The 14,812-nt window shown below is 32.7% G+C and overlaps 2 protein-coding genes across 2 annotated transcripts; one reads left to right on the top strand and one right to left on the bottom strand.

Moving 5' to 3' along the window:
• The first annotated feature begins 4,348 nt into the window (after positions 1–4,348).
• Positions 4,349–7,615, top strand: LOC145113508 (uncharacterized). The gene is made up of 8 exons (XM_079049585.1): positions 4,349–4,536; positions 4,626–4,825; positions 4,906–5,024; positions 5,099–5,175; positions 5,317–5,748; positions 6,393–6,669; positions 7,070–7,135; positions 7,232–7,615. Exons 1-8 carry the CDS (start codon positions 4,349–4,351, stop codon positions 7,613–7,615), a joined length of 1,743 nt encoding a protein of 580 aa, XP_078905711.1.
• A 5,043-nt stretch (positions 7,616–12,658) lies between these two features.
• LOC145116310 (putative 2-oxoglutarate-dependent dioxygenase AOP1) lies at positions 12,659–14,389 on the bottom strand. Its single transcript, XM_079052656.1, has 3 exons — positions 14,004–14,389; positions 13,384–13,705; positions 12,659–13,048 (listed from the first exon to the last, which is right to left on the bottom strand). Exons 1-3 carry the CDS (start codon positions 14,360–14,362, stop codon positions 12,794–12,796), a joined length of 936 nt encoding a protein of 311 aa, XP_078908782.1. The 5' UTR covers positions 14,363–14,389; the 3' UTR covers positions 12,659–12,793.
• Between the last annotated feature and the right edge of the window lie 423 nt (positions 14,390–14,812).

The raw sequence follows: 14,812 nt of genomic DNA, 5'->3' as shown, positions 1-14,812 counted from the left end.
AATATATATACTAAATGTTGGAGACTCAAAATGATACTTTCAAAACTATACTTTTGAACTTGAGAAAAAGTGTTATTTTATATGGAGTCAAAACCTGTGAACTCACCAACTTTATGTTGACGTATTTTAAAACGCATGTGTTTTCAGGAAGTTGATAACTATGATACAAGAAATGACGTTACACTGCCCGGTGTTTCCGCCGACGGCTGGGGTGTGACATTATGGGTTATGAAAATAGGTTTATTGAGTATTTTAATGAAAACTTTCGATCTTTCACTATAGTTTTTTTGTATTAAATCTCAATATGGAGATCTACATGTAGTTGGTAAAATATTTTTATATATACAGTTTGTGGTTCACAATTAAACATATAAAGCTCCATAATATATATATATATATATATATATATATATATATATATATATATATATATATGTGTGTATATATATATATATATATATATATATATATATATATATATATATATATATATATATATCTAGGGGTGAGTTCCGTTGAGAACTCATAATTTCCTGAGAACCCGAGAACTAAAGGTGAAGCGTTATTATTAAGTTTTGTTTAGTGTTGTGTCAAATGTTTGTTTTCGGATTTATGTTTAATTCCGATTCCGAAATGGGGCATGTCTATTTTTGGAATTGCTATCTTATTTTCTCTATATATAGCGTATGCATGTAACCTCTAGGGTCAAGTCTTTTTCCAGCACTAAAAGAATAGTTTCGTCTTCACAAACTGTTCTATTGCTGAGATTAATAGAATCCCACTCTTTTAAATCATCATCGTTCCATATTATTGATTTGTCTCTTAATATAGAATCTATCGATCTTTTATATTTCTATCAATTGGTATCAGAGCAGGAGATAGTGTAATCAAATCGCTATTCTTTTGTCGAGTAAAGGGTTTTTCATTAGGGTTTTTCAATTTTCTCAGATATGTTCTTGTTATCTCAACCGTTTCAATCGATTGTAGATCACAGATCTAAATCTCTCGTTTTCCCTTGAACTCGATTCAATTTTACACATCTGATTCTATATTTTGTTTCATTGAATTCTCGTTAAAATGCCTAACGAAGATCTTTACAGTCTCTCATTCAATCTCCCAAGTAGCATTGGATCAACACCTAGGATTCCTATCCTTTTTCTTGAAGATTATGAGGTCTGGTAACTTCACTTTCAAGATTATGTGTTGGTTATCGAAACATACGGATCTAATATTTGGCATGAAATGACAGTTGAAACGTATACGCATTCGGATACTAGAAAAGAAGTCAAAACTCGGGCTGACTATGACGCAATCATTGCTGTGTTACTGGCATTCCATATGATGAGAATGACAAGCTTTTGTGTAATTTAAAGGGAATGAGAATCATTTGATTTGCTCTTCCTCCTGACATATTCCGACTTGTTAATTCATATGACAATGCAAAAGGAATGTGGGACCGACTAAAGGAATTATATTCAGGCGATGCCGACTTGGAACATTCTCTGCAGATGACACTTTTGTCAGAGTTTGGATCTTTTGTGTAAAAACCAGATGAGAATCTAGATCAGACTGTCAATCACTTTAATCACTTGTTGAGCAGAATGCTTAAATACAAACTTAAGCAACAAGTTATTGAAGAAAAGGTAACATTCATGAATGGTCTCAGATCTGAATGGAAATATATAGTTTCTACCGTTAAGGCACATGAACAATTCAAAAACTATTCTCTAGCAAAAATCGTGGGAATTCTGAAATCTCATGAAGATGAAGTCACTAAAGAAGCGAAGCTAGTCTCTGGTGTTGGATCGTTGGCGTTGGTTGCTAGAGGTGATAAGCAAAAGAAGTCAGATGCTGATGATTCTGAATCTGGCATTTTGGATAATGATCTCCCAAAGGAAGATAAAGTGTTGATGGTATCTAACCTAAAGAAGTTCTTCGAGAAGAATTTCTCTCGTTTCCGAAGCAAGTACAAGGAGGAAAACTCAAAATACGAGAAGCCAGTAGAGGAGAGTTATAATTATTCTCAGAATGACGATGAGAAGAAAGAGAAGAAGTTTCTAGGTGACTCTGGATATGACTGCAACTATTGTCATGGCAAGAATCAATTTTCAAAAGAGTGCATGCTACGTAAGCAGAATGAGAAGAAGGAGAAGGATAAAGACGAAGCCTACTACACTCAGAAAATAGAAGAACTCTGGCAGAAAAATGCATCAACTGTGAAACCTGTGTTGATGGTACAAGAGTGCAGTGATGATGGACAAATCGAAGTGTGGTCCACAGACTCAGAAGATGATGAATTAAGGAAACTAGCTCATGGTGGGCGTTTCATGGTCAATTCCGAGAAGCAAGATTATGCTGGAAAGTGTTTGATGGTTCAGAGTAGCAGTTTGGAAATGAAAGGATATGCAACTGATGGTGGAAAAGCTTTAGACAGTTGTTTTACTACGCAGAAAATCAAGGAGCAGGTGAGCGAATGCGAGAAGGTTGTCGAAAAGGTACACTCTATTCTTAAATCTCTTAATATCCCTACATCACGTTATGATTCTGAATTGAATGATTTGCATTCTACAATTTCTGATTTTAGTGATAGCTTAAAAAGGACTCGTATCAGAAATTCTAATTTGAATGATAATCTTAACAAGATAACAATTTAGAATGAGGAGAGACGAATAAGAATAGAAGCTTTAGAAGTTGAGCTTAATAGATCTAGAGATGATATTATTTTGCTTAAGAGAGATAATATAGTACTTTTGAAACAAGGGAACATTTTCTATTTAATAGCTAAACGTTTGTATTTTAATATAACTCAGCTTCAATTAGATTGTGAAATAGGTAAGGGTTTGCATAAGATGATTTTGCCTTTTCTTGAATTGAAAGAAGATGAAATTGATGTTGAATGTTATAAATGTGAATCAATTGTATCTTCAGATGAAGTTTCTGATTCTTACAGGTTTGGACTTGAGAAAATTGAAGAATATATTAAGTCCAAAGAACATAAAAACATGTTGAAAGATATCTTAACCGAAGAAGATAAACAAGAAATCAAATTAAGTGCTATGCAGAATATGACTTATTATGTAAGAAATAGAATTCGGAATATACTCTTAATTCTGAGAATATTTCTGAATTTGATGAAAGCGAAATGAGTGAAATATCTGTAAAAGACAAAATTGATTGTTCTACTTTTGTGAAAAATCTTGATGAACCAAAGAAAAATTTAGTTTCTGAAAACTGAATCGAATTTGTTAAAATTGTTGAAAACAAGGGTTCAGAAGTTTTGAAAGAAGAAGCAATAGTTTTTCCACAAATTCAGAAAACACCAAATCATGTTTTTGTAAAGAAAGGACTGGAAAAAAATGACACTTCTGAATTAACATCCATGGTTGCTCTTGATAATGCAAAAGGTTGTGATGAATTTTTCTGGTCAAAACTAATAGACAATGGTGATGAAACGAATGGTCTCTCAAAAATGACCTCCTGGAAATCAAAAGGAAAATACGTTTCAGAATCATTTAATCGCGTGGACTTTTGTTATGATGAGGCCAGACCAAGTGGTACAAAAGAAGTTTCAAGTGAAACTTCATTGGAAAAGAATGAAATACCAATTAAAAAAGAAAAACCTAAAGCAAACAATTAGAAATCTGCTGAGGAATTGATTGCAAAGAAAAGATAAATGAATGATAGATACAAAAAGAATTTGATTAAAAGAAAACAATTTTGGAAGAAAATTGGAATGAATTTAAATCAAAGTTCTGTCAATTCATCAAGATCTTCTAATCAAAATAATGATTTGTCTCTAATTCTGAAACCAAAATCACGTTATTCACCAAAGTCACAAATTTCAGAATCGATTGCAAAATCAAAAGATTTTGATGTTGAAAACAAAGTTGCTTCGGAACCTAAAATTACTCTCGCAGAATGCGAAGCACAGTTGAAAAAGGAAGAAAAAGAGTTTTCGGAAAAGATGGCGTCTAAATACAAAGAACGTATTCAAAGAAAATCTGATTTTGTTGAGATAAATCTTTTTGATAACAAAATTGAAGTTTTTAAAACTAAAAAATGGATGAACAATACTTTGATCGGAAAATCATTTTGGGTTGACAAAACAAAGATTTTTCCTGTTCAAACAAAATTTTCACATGGGCCCAAATCGGTTTGGGTTCCTAAACATGTTTAATTTTTGCAGGTTATGCGTGAGGAGCAGTATGAGTCGGAATGGTATATTGATAGCGGCTGTTCTCGTCATATGACAGGAAGGAAAGCGAAATTAAGAGAGTTTCGGACTTTAGAAGATGGCGGAAAAGTGAAATATGGAAACAATGCCATTGGATAAATAAAGGGATATGACATGATAACTAATGGAGAATTCACAATTCGGAAGGTAGCTTACGTTGAAGGTTTTCAAGACAATCTAATTAGCGTTTCTCTACTGGTTGTAGGTACAGGTCTCAAAGTATCTTTTGATGAAGAAGGTTCAGAAATCATAGAGAAGAAATCCAAAGCTATTCTTCTGAAGTCAAACAGGAAAGGAGAAATGTATCCTCTGAATCTAAATCCAATTCAAGGAAAACCATCTATTTTTATGCTTGCGAAAGATCTTCGGATGATAGTTGGTTGTGGCACAGAAGGCTTTCTCATGAGAACTTCAAAGATATCAACAAACTTATGCTTGGTGATCTTGTTCGTGGACATACTCTTCTGAAATTTGAAAACGAACACTTATGTGCTGCTTGTGAGCTCGGAAAACAAAGAAGAAAGAGTCATTCTTCCATAACAAATACCAAAATCATTGAGCCATTGGAATTATTGCATATTGATCGCTGTGGTCCTTCAGCTATCGAAATCATTGGTGGAACAAATACATTTTAGTTATTGTTGATGATTTTTCTCGATTCACTTGTGTAGTCTTTCTTAAACAGAAATCTGAAGCGACTCAGAAGCTCATTGATTTGATCAGACAAGTTGAGCTACAATTGCGAAATCCAGTTCGGAAAATTCAAAGTGATAATGGTCAGAATTCAAAAGTCATGCATTTGAAGAATTCTTGAAAAGCAAAGGAATTTTTCATAATTTCTCTTCGCCTTACACTCCACAACAGAATGGTGTAGTTGAGAGACGAAATTATTCTCTCTGTGAAGCTGTAAGGAAAATGTTATCGTTTGTGAATCTTCCTCTGTATTTCTGGGCTGACGCTGTTGCAACTGCTTGTTTTACTCAACATTGCTATTATATTAACAAACGTTTTCAAATCACTCATTATGAAATTCTGAACAATTGAAAGCCTAACGTTAAATTCTTTCATGTGTTTGGATCCAGGTGCCTTTTATACAATTCCAAAGAAAATCAGAATAAATTTGATGTGAAAGCTAATGAAGGAATCTTTTTGGGGTATTCATTGACATCGAAGGCATATCGTGTTCTGAACATGAAATCAAAGAAGATTGAAGAAAGCTATTATGTTACGTTTGATGACAATTACATGAAGAAATATCAAAAGGGTGATTATCAAACTGAAGACATCTTCCCATCTACAAATTCTAAGACTATTCCTCTTATTAATCTATATGAGGATTTTCTAAATTTGTTTGATGTACCTGAAAGAGCAATATCCTCAGAATCAAAAACCAATGATAATCATGAGGATGAATTAATAAAGATTGGTGATGAAGCTGTTGAAGAAATAGAGACCCTCACGATCAACCTATTCCGAATGCAACAAAAATCCCAACTCAACCAGAACCTCTGGATGTTCCAATCCAGGAGGAGTACTCCACTCCGAACTTCAATACAGATGTTCCACTCCAGGGGGAGAATTCAAATTCGAGTGATGGGTCACATGCAAATTTCCAGAGGGAGAATAATGAAAAAGATGACTCGGATGCACAATCGGAATTTGAAGAAATCGTTGCTGAAATGGATCATGTCTATGATCAGAACTATCCACCAATGACAAACTGCATTATCCACCAATGCAATAGAAATCCCAACTCAACCAGAACCTCTTGATGTTCCAATCCAGGGGGAGTGCTCCACTCCAAACTTCAATACAGATGTTCCACTCCAGGGGGGAGAATTCAAATTCGAGTGATGGGTCACATGCAAATTTCCAGAGGGAGAATAATGAAAATAATGACTCGGATGCACAATCAGAATTTGAAGAAATCGTTGCTGAAATTGATCATGTCTATGATTAGAACTATCCACCAATGACAAAATCGACCAAATATCATCCTCTGTCTCAAGTGACCGGAGATTCTTCTTAAAGAGTTCTCACTTGTGCTTAACAAAAAGCGAAACAAACTGCATTATTTTCTAAAATGGAATTTTTCATGTTTAATTCTTTTATTTCAAAAACTAAACCTAAAACTGTTAAATTTATCTTGATCATGCAGATTAGGTTCAAGCAATGCAAGAAGACTTAATGAAATTGATCGTAACAAAGTGCAGCGATTGGTTCCCACTCGAGAAAATGCATCTGTGGTTGGTATGAAATGGGTATTCAAAAATAAGATGGACAAAGAAGGGAATGTAATTCACAATAAAGCATGTCTGGTCATCAAAGGATATTGTCAAGAAGAAGGCATCGATTACAAAGAGAAGTTCGCTCATGTGGCTAGACTTGAATCAGTTCGCATATTTCTAGCCTATGCTGCCTACAAAAATTTTGATGTATATCAAATGGATGTGAAGTGTGCATTTATGAATGGAGAACTTGAAGAAACAGTTTACGTTGAACAACCTCTAGGTTTTGTGAATGAAAAATTTCCGAAACACTGTTATGTTCGGGACAAAGCAGTTTATGGTCTTAAACAAGCTCTACGGGCATGGTATGAAACTCTAACTCGTTTTCTCAAACAGTCTAAATTCAAACAAGGTTCAGTTGATCCTACCTTCTTTCGGAAGAAGGAGGGTGACCATTTAATGATAGTTTAAATTTATGTTCATGACATTATTTTCGGATCACCTAATCCCAGCTTAACTGCTGAATTCCAAAAATTAATGGAAACAAAATTTGAAATGAGTTCTATGGGTAAAATTAACTTTTTTCTTTGGTTTAAATATAAGACAGAGTTCGGAAGGAAGATTCATCAATCAAGAAGCATTCACAAAGGCATTACTGGCTAAATTTGGAATGGTGGGTGATTCAATAGTCAAAGTCCCTATGGAGTTCGGAACGAAACTCAATCATTCTCTTGATAAACTAACAATAGATATTACCTTGTTTCTTCAGATGATTGGATCTTTATTGAATCTGACATCTAGTTGTCCTAACATAATGTTTGCTGTTTGTTACTGTGCCAGGTTTGAAGCGAATCCTAAAGAACCTCACATGTTGGCGGTTAAGAACATATTCCGTTATCTGAAACGAACTACTTCTCTTGGTTTATGGTATCCATCAAATTCAGGATTCTTTGTGCAAGTGTACTCCGATGCTGACTTAGGGGGTTGTGGTCTTGATCGTAAAAGCACATCAGGTGGATGTCAGATTTTGGATGGTAAGCTTGTCAGCTGGCAATCAAAGAAGCAAACCTATGTTTCCTTATCCACAACTGAAGCGGAATACAATGCAACAGCATCATGTACATCACAAGTGGTTTGGATTCAGATCGACTAAGAGACTATGGGATCAGTATGAAAATAATTCCATTATATTGTGATTCCGAAAGTGCTATACGAATCTGACATAATCCGGTGCAACATTCCAAGACAAAACATATAGCACTGAGATACCACTTTATAAAGGACCAGGTCGAAGATGGTAATATGGAAGTTCACTTTGTTCGATCCTCAGATCAGTTAGTAGATATCTTTACGAAGGCCTTACCAGAAGTATCATTCAATCGGATTCAACAAGGCTTGGGAATGATCGAAGTTGAATCTGTTCCGAAATCCACATGGTAATCGTCAGGGTGACTGTAGCATTCCGTATGGTTCCGATCTTCAGAAATTGTTGGATTTTACTGTTCATTTCCAAATGGCTCCGATCTTCGGAAGCTATCATAGTCAACTGTTAAATTCTGACTTGTTCCGATCTTTGGTAGCTATCATAATCAACTGTTCAATTCCGACTTGTTCCGATCTTCAGAATGGTTATGAAGTAACTATTCATTAGTGTTTCGAAATCTTTTCTCTTTGTAAGTCTTTTGTTCTTTTCTTTATTTATGTTTTATTCTTTTCAGAAAAACAAAATTCCAAAAATATTTTATTTATTTCTGTATTTTCTTTTCAAAATCAAAAACATCCAAAATATTTTATTTCAAAGACTTGATGATAAATTCATTAATGAATTTTAGTCTGCAACAAGGAATTGACGGTTGTCGTTATCACTTCTTTCTACCATATCTTATTACAACTTCCACTTAGTCCCTTGATTATTGGAAAAAAACCAGCTTCGGTATAGGGCTACAAAAACTCTAGTTAATGATCGCAAAATCATTGTCAACATGATTTTCGTGAAATTCCTAACCATTCGACTCCCAATCTATTATTCCGCATCGTAACCCTTAAGACTCTCAGGTTTTACCACTAAGGTTTAGGTTACAAAACATTTGTGTTTATGATCTTGAAATCGTTATCACCATGATTTTGAGTGAAACCCAATACTCCGAATACCTATTCTGAATTGACAGTGAACAATTTCTTGTTATGTACTTTTACCCAATGATTTGAAGGTGAACAATTCATTGTTCTAGTAATGTACCAACTGACTTGACAGATAAATACTTTTGTTTGTACCTTGAATATTCGAAATCTCATTTTTTTTTATTTTGTGTGATCTTAATTAAATGTTTTTGGCCCAAGTCATTTCTTCCCAAAAGATCCAGTTTTTTATTTTTCTTGAGATTTCCGAATGAAGATTTTCCAAAATACCCAACTACTTTAAAAGACTATCCAAAGCTTACTTGTTTTTATGGCTACACTGGTGAAACAGGTACTTCTTACAAATCTTTGGACGTATGTTAAGTTTTGGAATTTGTTAGAAGCTGAAACCACCCTTTAAGCCTTATAAAAGAAGCCTTTCATAGTTTCTTAACAAACTGATGATCGTAATTCAACGGGAAACCACACAAGCACTTCAGAGTCTCTCTTGATTCAAAAAGAAGAGATCGTTGCCCGAGATCCACTTGCTTTTCATATCAAACTTGTTTGATATCACAGAATCCCACACATTAAATTTTCTTTATTTCTTTTTCTTTGTCACACTCTTGCACTAAAATCCTTATGATTTTAAAAAGTCTGGTTTCGGTTCCGATTGGTTACTTTATTTCTGAAGAACGGATCTTGGTCGTACTTCCAATGGATACTGTTTCAGCATATGCAAAGCTGGAGGATAGATCAATGATTTTGAAAGTGGAAATTCCGAAAAGGCCTTGTTCCCATAAATGAAAATTCAAATCATGGCACGACTTTTGGATTTCCCTTACATCAGCATGTCCGCTAAAACGGCCGCTAACACATGATTGATGAGTTGGCACATTAATTGCTAATATCTTATCAAAGTTTATAAATATTACTAATATCATAACAAAAAAGTTAATATGATTAATACAATATTAATTATACCTCAAATAGTTTCTATTGAGATAGATATTCTTTAAAGTGTTTAAATTTGATCATTTTATACTGTTTCACTCATTAAGTATGCAGGGATTAATCGCTAAGCGCTCTCTAGTCGATCTAGTAGCGCCTAGGGATTAATCGAAGATTAATCGGGACCTAGTCAAAAGTTTTACTAACATTGCTAAATATATACCACCCGTATATTGCCCTAGCCCTTCAAATATTTATCTAATTAGATTATAACCTGTGTGCACCACAGTTAAAAAATTAAATTAATTTTGGTATTTAAAAATCATAATTATTACTATGTGAATAAATAAGTAATTTTATCAAGATACATGGGACATTATACATGTGCTTTTTCATTCAATCTATTTTTATTTATAATTTTGAAGGTTAGCCTCTATGAACATATAAAAATTTCATATAATAGGTATTCATAAATACCACTTATATGGTCCTGTTAAATTATATAGTTAAATTTTTATTCTCTAAAATCATTCTCAAACATTAAAATAATATATGAAAAAGAAAAAAACAAAGGCTTAATTAATATGGGATGAAGCATAAAATTTTGTAAGAGAGTTGTATGAAGAATAATATTTAGCTAAATAATTGTGTACATAAACGATCCTTGTAGGAAAATAATTAACAAAAAAGAGGTCTTAAATGATCCCTGCAAAAAAAATAATACATAAATGGAAATAAAAAATAAAGTATGATGTAATATTTGACATAAAAATGAAAGTACATTGCTATTTTGTGAAAATTAACTTTTGGTGGAGTTAATGTCAGAACAAAGGTTACATCGAGTTTTGCAATTAACTATTTTCTAAATATTAAATTTAGTTTCTAATATAGCATCTACCTTTGAGTTTTTAAAAAATTAGTTTCATGAATGTTTCCTTTTTAAAGGACAACAAATACATGCAAAAAAAAAAGAAATTATGCAATTAAGAACTTTATGTAGTAAAAAATGCAAGACAGATAGCATTAAAAAGCATAAAAAGAGAACTCATAAATTTTCAAGCCTTTTTGTATTCCAATCCACCACTTGCAATATGATGGTAGGTTTTATACCATTAAATGAAACAATATTTGATAAAGTACTAAGCTCTAACAAAATAATCTTAAAAGTACATTGTTGTAATAAGGAAATGAAGGTACATTACAATAATAAGAGGAAAATGGACAATACATTTGCTAGTTTATGCATTTTACTGGGAAAAAACTACCAATGATGATTTCTCAAGATGACACGTGGCAAAGAGGTGATAGTAGGATGTTATATTGTACAAATCAAACACAATTTTAGAAAAAAGATTAAGTGAAAATAAGTTTTTCTCAAATGACATTAACAAAACAGAAGATGCAACTTGGATGTTAAAACAAAACCATTTAATAGAAAATGTTATATGGTACACTCCATCTCCCCTTTAAACAAAACCAACTTTATCCATTTATCTCAAATGACATTAACAAAACAGAAGATGCAACTTGGATGCCAAAACATTTAATAGAAAATGTAAAAAAAATCCCATTTGACCAGAGAATGTTGAATAAAACGATGATTATCAACCTTTGGACAATATTATTTTTATTGTAGGGTTCATAGAGGAAACCGTGGAGGTAAAACCATGGAATGTAAAAAGATGAGGTTTGTTTACTTATAGTGGTAAAAAAGATTTGCTTTCTTCACTTTAAAAAAAAAAAGCTTTTCTCCAGACCAATTAAAACCACTTGTCCAATTAACACAATTTTTTTTAATTAATCGAAAAAGTAAATTGAATAAAAAGCAAAACTCATTAACCATGTATTTAAATTCAAATCGTCACCATTATACTGTGTTGGTGTATGTATATATGTGTATGTGAAGCAGTGGACTGGACGTACCTCAATACAAATTTTAATCACTTTATACACAGAATCGTCAAAGGAGATTAGGAACAAACAAAAAGGCATTGGTGGATGGAGGATCGTTTATGAGACCATCACGTAGTTGTTAATAAACCTTAGGAAAACATGAACCATATCAATTGTTTGACAAAGAAGAGAATGGATAAGATAAGAAGATGTATTCATAATCTATTAGTTTGCCCTTTCTACAAATCTGAACACATACACAAATTGTGGGATAGGAAGCACAATGATCATGTAAGGGAGATAGAAAACAAAACAATTACAATTGCAGGCGACACACGATCTACACAAATAAAAACTGTAAATTAGGAGAGATACACATAAGTGATTTCCTAATTTATTGCGATTGCATTGGTGATTTGAGAAAAATTAGGAAACAGATGAAGACTAAATTTCTTGAGTGGAAAACAAAAGAAGTGGTTATAGATTTGATATTGAATGATTAATTGGTAAAAGAAAATATATAGAATTATTGAAGAGAATGCCACGTGGCCGAAGGCTGCTCTAAAAGATGGACATGTGGCTTGTAAGAAAGACTTTTAATGGAGATGGAGATGGAGATGTAGCGTGTAAATTTATGAGTACATTTTCGTAAGTTACATTTTAAGCACCTGATTTATACTTCATGCTACAAAATCTACCCATCCTCTCAATTCATTTTACAAGTCATCTTCAAAAGGTTACATTTTGAATCCCTTAAACTTTTATAAATTTGCATTTTTCCAATTTTAATAAATATTTTGTCTTATTCGACGTATCAATTTCCGGTGACATTTTCCTAAGTTATATTTCGTGACCCTGATTTATAGTCCATGATTCAAAATCTAACCTTCCCCTCAATTATTTTTATAAATCAGTTTCTAAAAGTTGTATTTTTGCCCCTTAACTTTTAAAAATTTGCATTTGTTTGTTTTTAATAAATTTGATTTACTTTTAGTTTCCCCTCATGACAATTCCCACCCTAAAATTTATTTTGCTTTTATATAAATTTGTATTTGGCGGCCTATTTTTATTTTTCACATAAGGCTTTTGAAATCAACGTATATTCCCTGAAAAAATATAAAATGAACGACATAAAGATTGCTAGAAATACATTTGATAACCATAAAAAAAGAGGCCATTGGCACATGAAATCATCTTAGCAACGCAAGAAGCGTCACCAATGCTATTACTAAACTTTAGTAAAACAAAAGGCTTACAATATTTTCTCCTTAAAAACCATGGGTTATTTACAGAAAATATAATTAGCAAAATTATAGATACAAACGTTTTCTTTATACTTGAAATTTACTTGCCAACTTACATAATATTTTCAGTAAGACACGCCACAATATTTTTCCAGCCCAAATTTATCATTCACATTTTCTTTACGAGAGAAGAATTTCATAAATTCTCCAAAATCAAAAGGTTTAAAGAGTAATGGATGTTCTTCATCTACCATTTCTTCAGGGGCTTTTAGGATTTTCCCCCATTTTGGAACCGAAAAAAACCCAATTGAAAACCGGTTTTTATCTCCGCTCATAACCACCCTATGAGTCGCTGCATGCAATCGGCCATTTGTCCAAACCTGTATCCATATTATTACGGGCATATTAAAAAAATTGCAAGTAGAAGCACAGATAACCGTTATAACAAAAAGAATATAAACATGTACATACGAATTAATAAATCTAAACATTAACTATTAGAAAATTTTATAATATTAAGTTACTAAGAGTTAAACAGATACTCAAATGAAAAAGTATATAGCCATATAGGGACAATTTATAACAATAAAAATCTTGAAAATAAATTGTATGGGGTTCATATTGGTCACCAACATAAGGCTTTCTTGTTTAGTTATAAACATATGGTGTATTTCTAAAAACAGAAGTTATATATATGATAGATTTGAAAAGTTACCCGGAAGGTTTCTCCGACCATAACAACAAAACTGTTTGATGAAAGTTTCACTTTGATCCACTCTCCATCTTTCTTTTGCACCTGAAGCCCTTCAACTTCATTTTGATGCAAAATTGTCAACATATTCTTATCGGCATGACTTAGTAGTCCCATATTGGATTCGTCTTTCTCGGGTGCTCTATATTTCATAACCCGGATTAGATAACTTGTTAACTCCATGTGTTCCTCGATGTATTTCTCCATATGCAGACTCTCCAAAACCATCGTCCTCACAATTTCGTCTACCTCTCTTAACTTCTCCCGATAGACTTGTATGTTGTTGCTGATATATATTTCATAGTAATTACAAATTAATTTCACAAGATATCACGAAACAAAAATCAGGTCGACATTAGAAGGAAAACTAGTCAATGGGAGGGAATTATATTTCTTGCAATTGACAAGTGATCAAGCTTTGACTATTTTTTCCCTCATAAACACAAAGTCAAACCTTAAGTTTATATATAGAACTTAATTACCATGGTTAAAACAATGTCTTCTATATAGACATAAAGTGAGAACTACGAGTGATTATGAAATTTAAGTTGTGAGCAACTAATAAATTACACTAGATTACATACCTGAATTCAGTGTTACCGTGGGGCCACATGAGCTTACTGAAGCTTTCAGGGTCTTCAATTCCCAAGCTTTCATAGATTGGGATCTCTTTGGCTTGTCCGATGTAACCATTAAAGATTTTGTCAGGGATGTTTCTTACCTTTGTTTCTAATGGAAAATCAAAAAGTTGTTCCAATGAAGCGAACATTGATTTTCGAATAGCAGGTGAAACCCTATTGAAAGATGCTTCAAAACATCCATAATCTTGGAGGGCTTCCAACACTTGTGTTTTTGTTGAGTCCCAAACAAGGGTTCCTCGGTTGTACTTGTGTACGTCGGAGAAATCTATGGTGGGGAGTCCAAGAGGTGCTTGAGAACCCATTTGGTGTTGGTGTTTGTTGTGTGAGTCGTTAAGCAAGCAAATTTATAAGCTTTTTGGATTTGTCAATAAAAAACAAGAAGAAGTAACAAAGTGGGGAATATCCATGCATTGTTTATAATTAAAGGCATATGAGGTTGACTCGGTTATTAAATTATAAGCATGGATTACGCTCGGGTTAAAAAATAATCGGCCACCATGTTCATATTCGACTAGGAAAAAGTCGTTCTACTCAAAACTAATGACTCGATTCAGAATTATAAAGATAGACAAAAAACAAATATTTTCAGAAAAAGTTCTAAAGATAAAATAATAATAATAATAATAATAATAATAATAATAATAATAATAATAATTTTCCATGAACAAAAAGAATCCATTAATCATTGATTACAAAGTCTAAATGTTCGTTATTATTATTATTATTTTTTAATTTTTAATTTTTAATTTTTT

The sequence above is a fragment of the Lactuca virosa genome, chromosome 5 (genome assembly GCF_052849685.1).
Source record: "Lactuca virosa cultivar CGN04683 chromosome 5, Lactuca_virosa_CGN04683_v6, whole genome shotgun sequence".
NCBI classification, from domain to species: Eukaryota; Viridiplantae; Streptophyta; class Magnoliopsida; order Asterales; family Asteraceae; genus Lactuca; species Lactuca virosa.
Note: the sequence above shows the minus strand (reverse complement) of the source record. Positions and strands in the feature narration are given on the sequence as shown.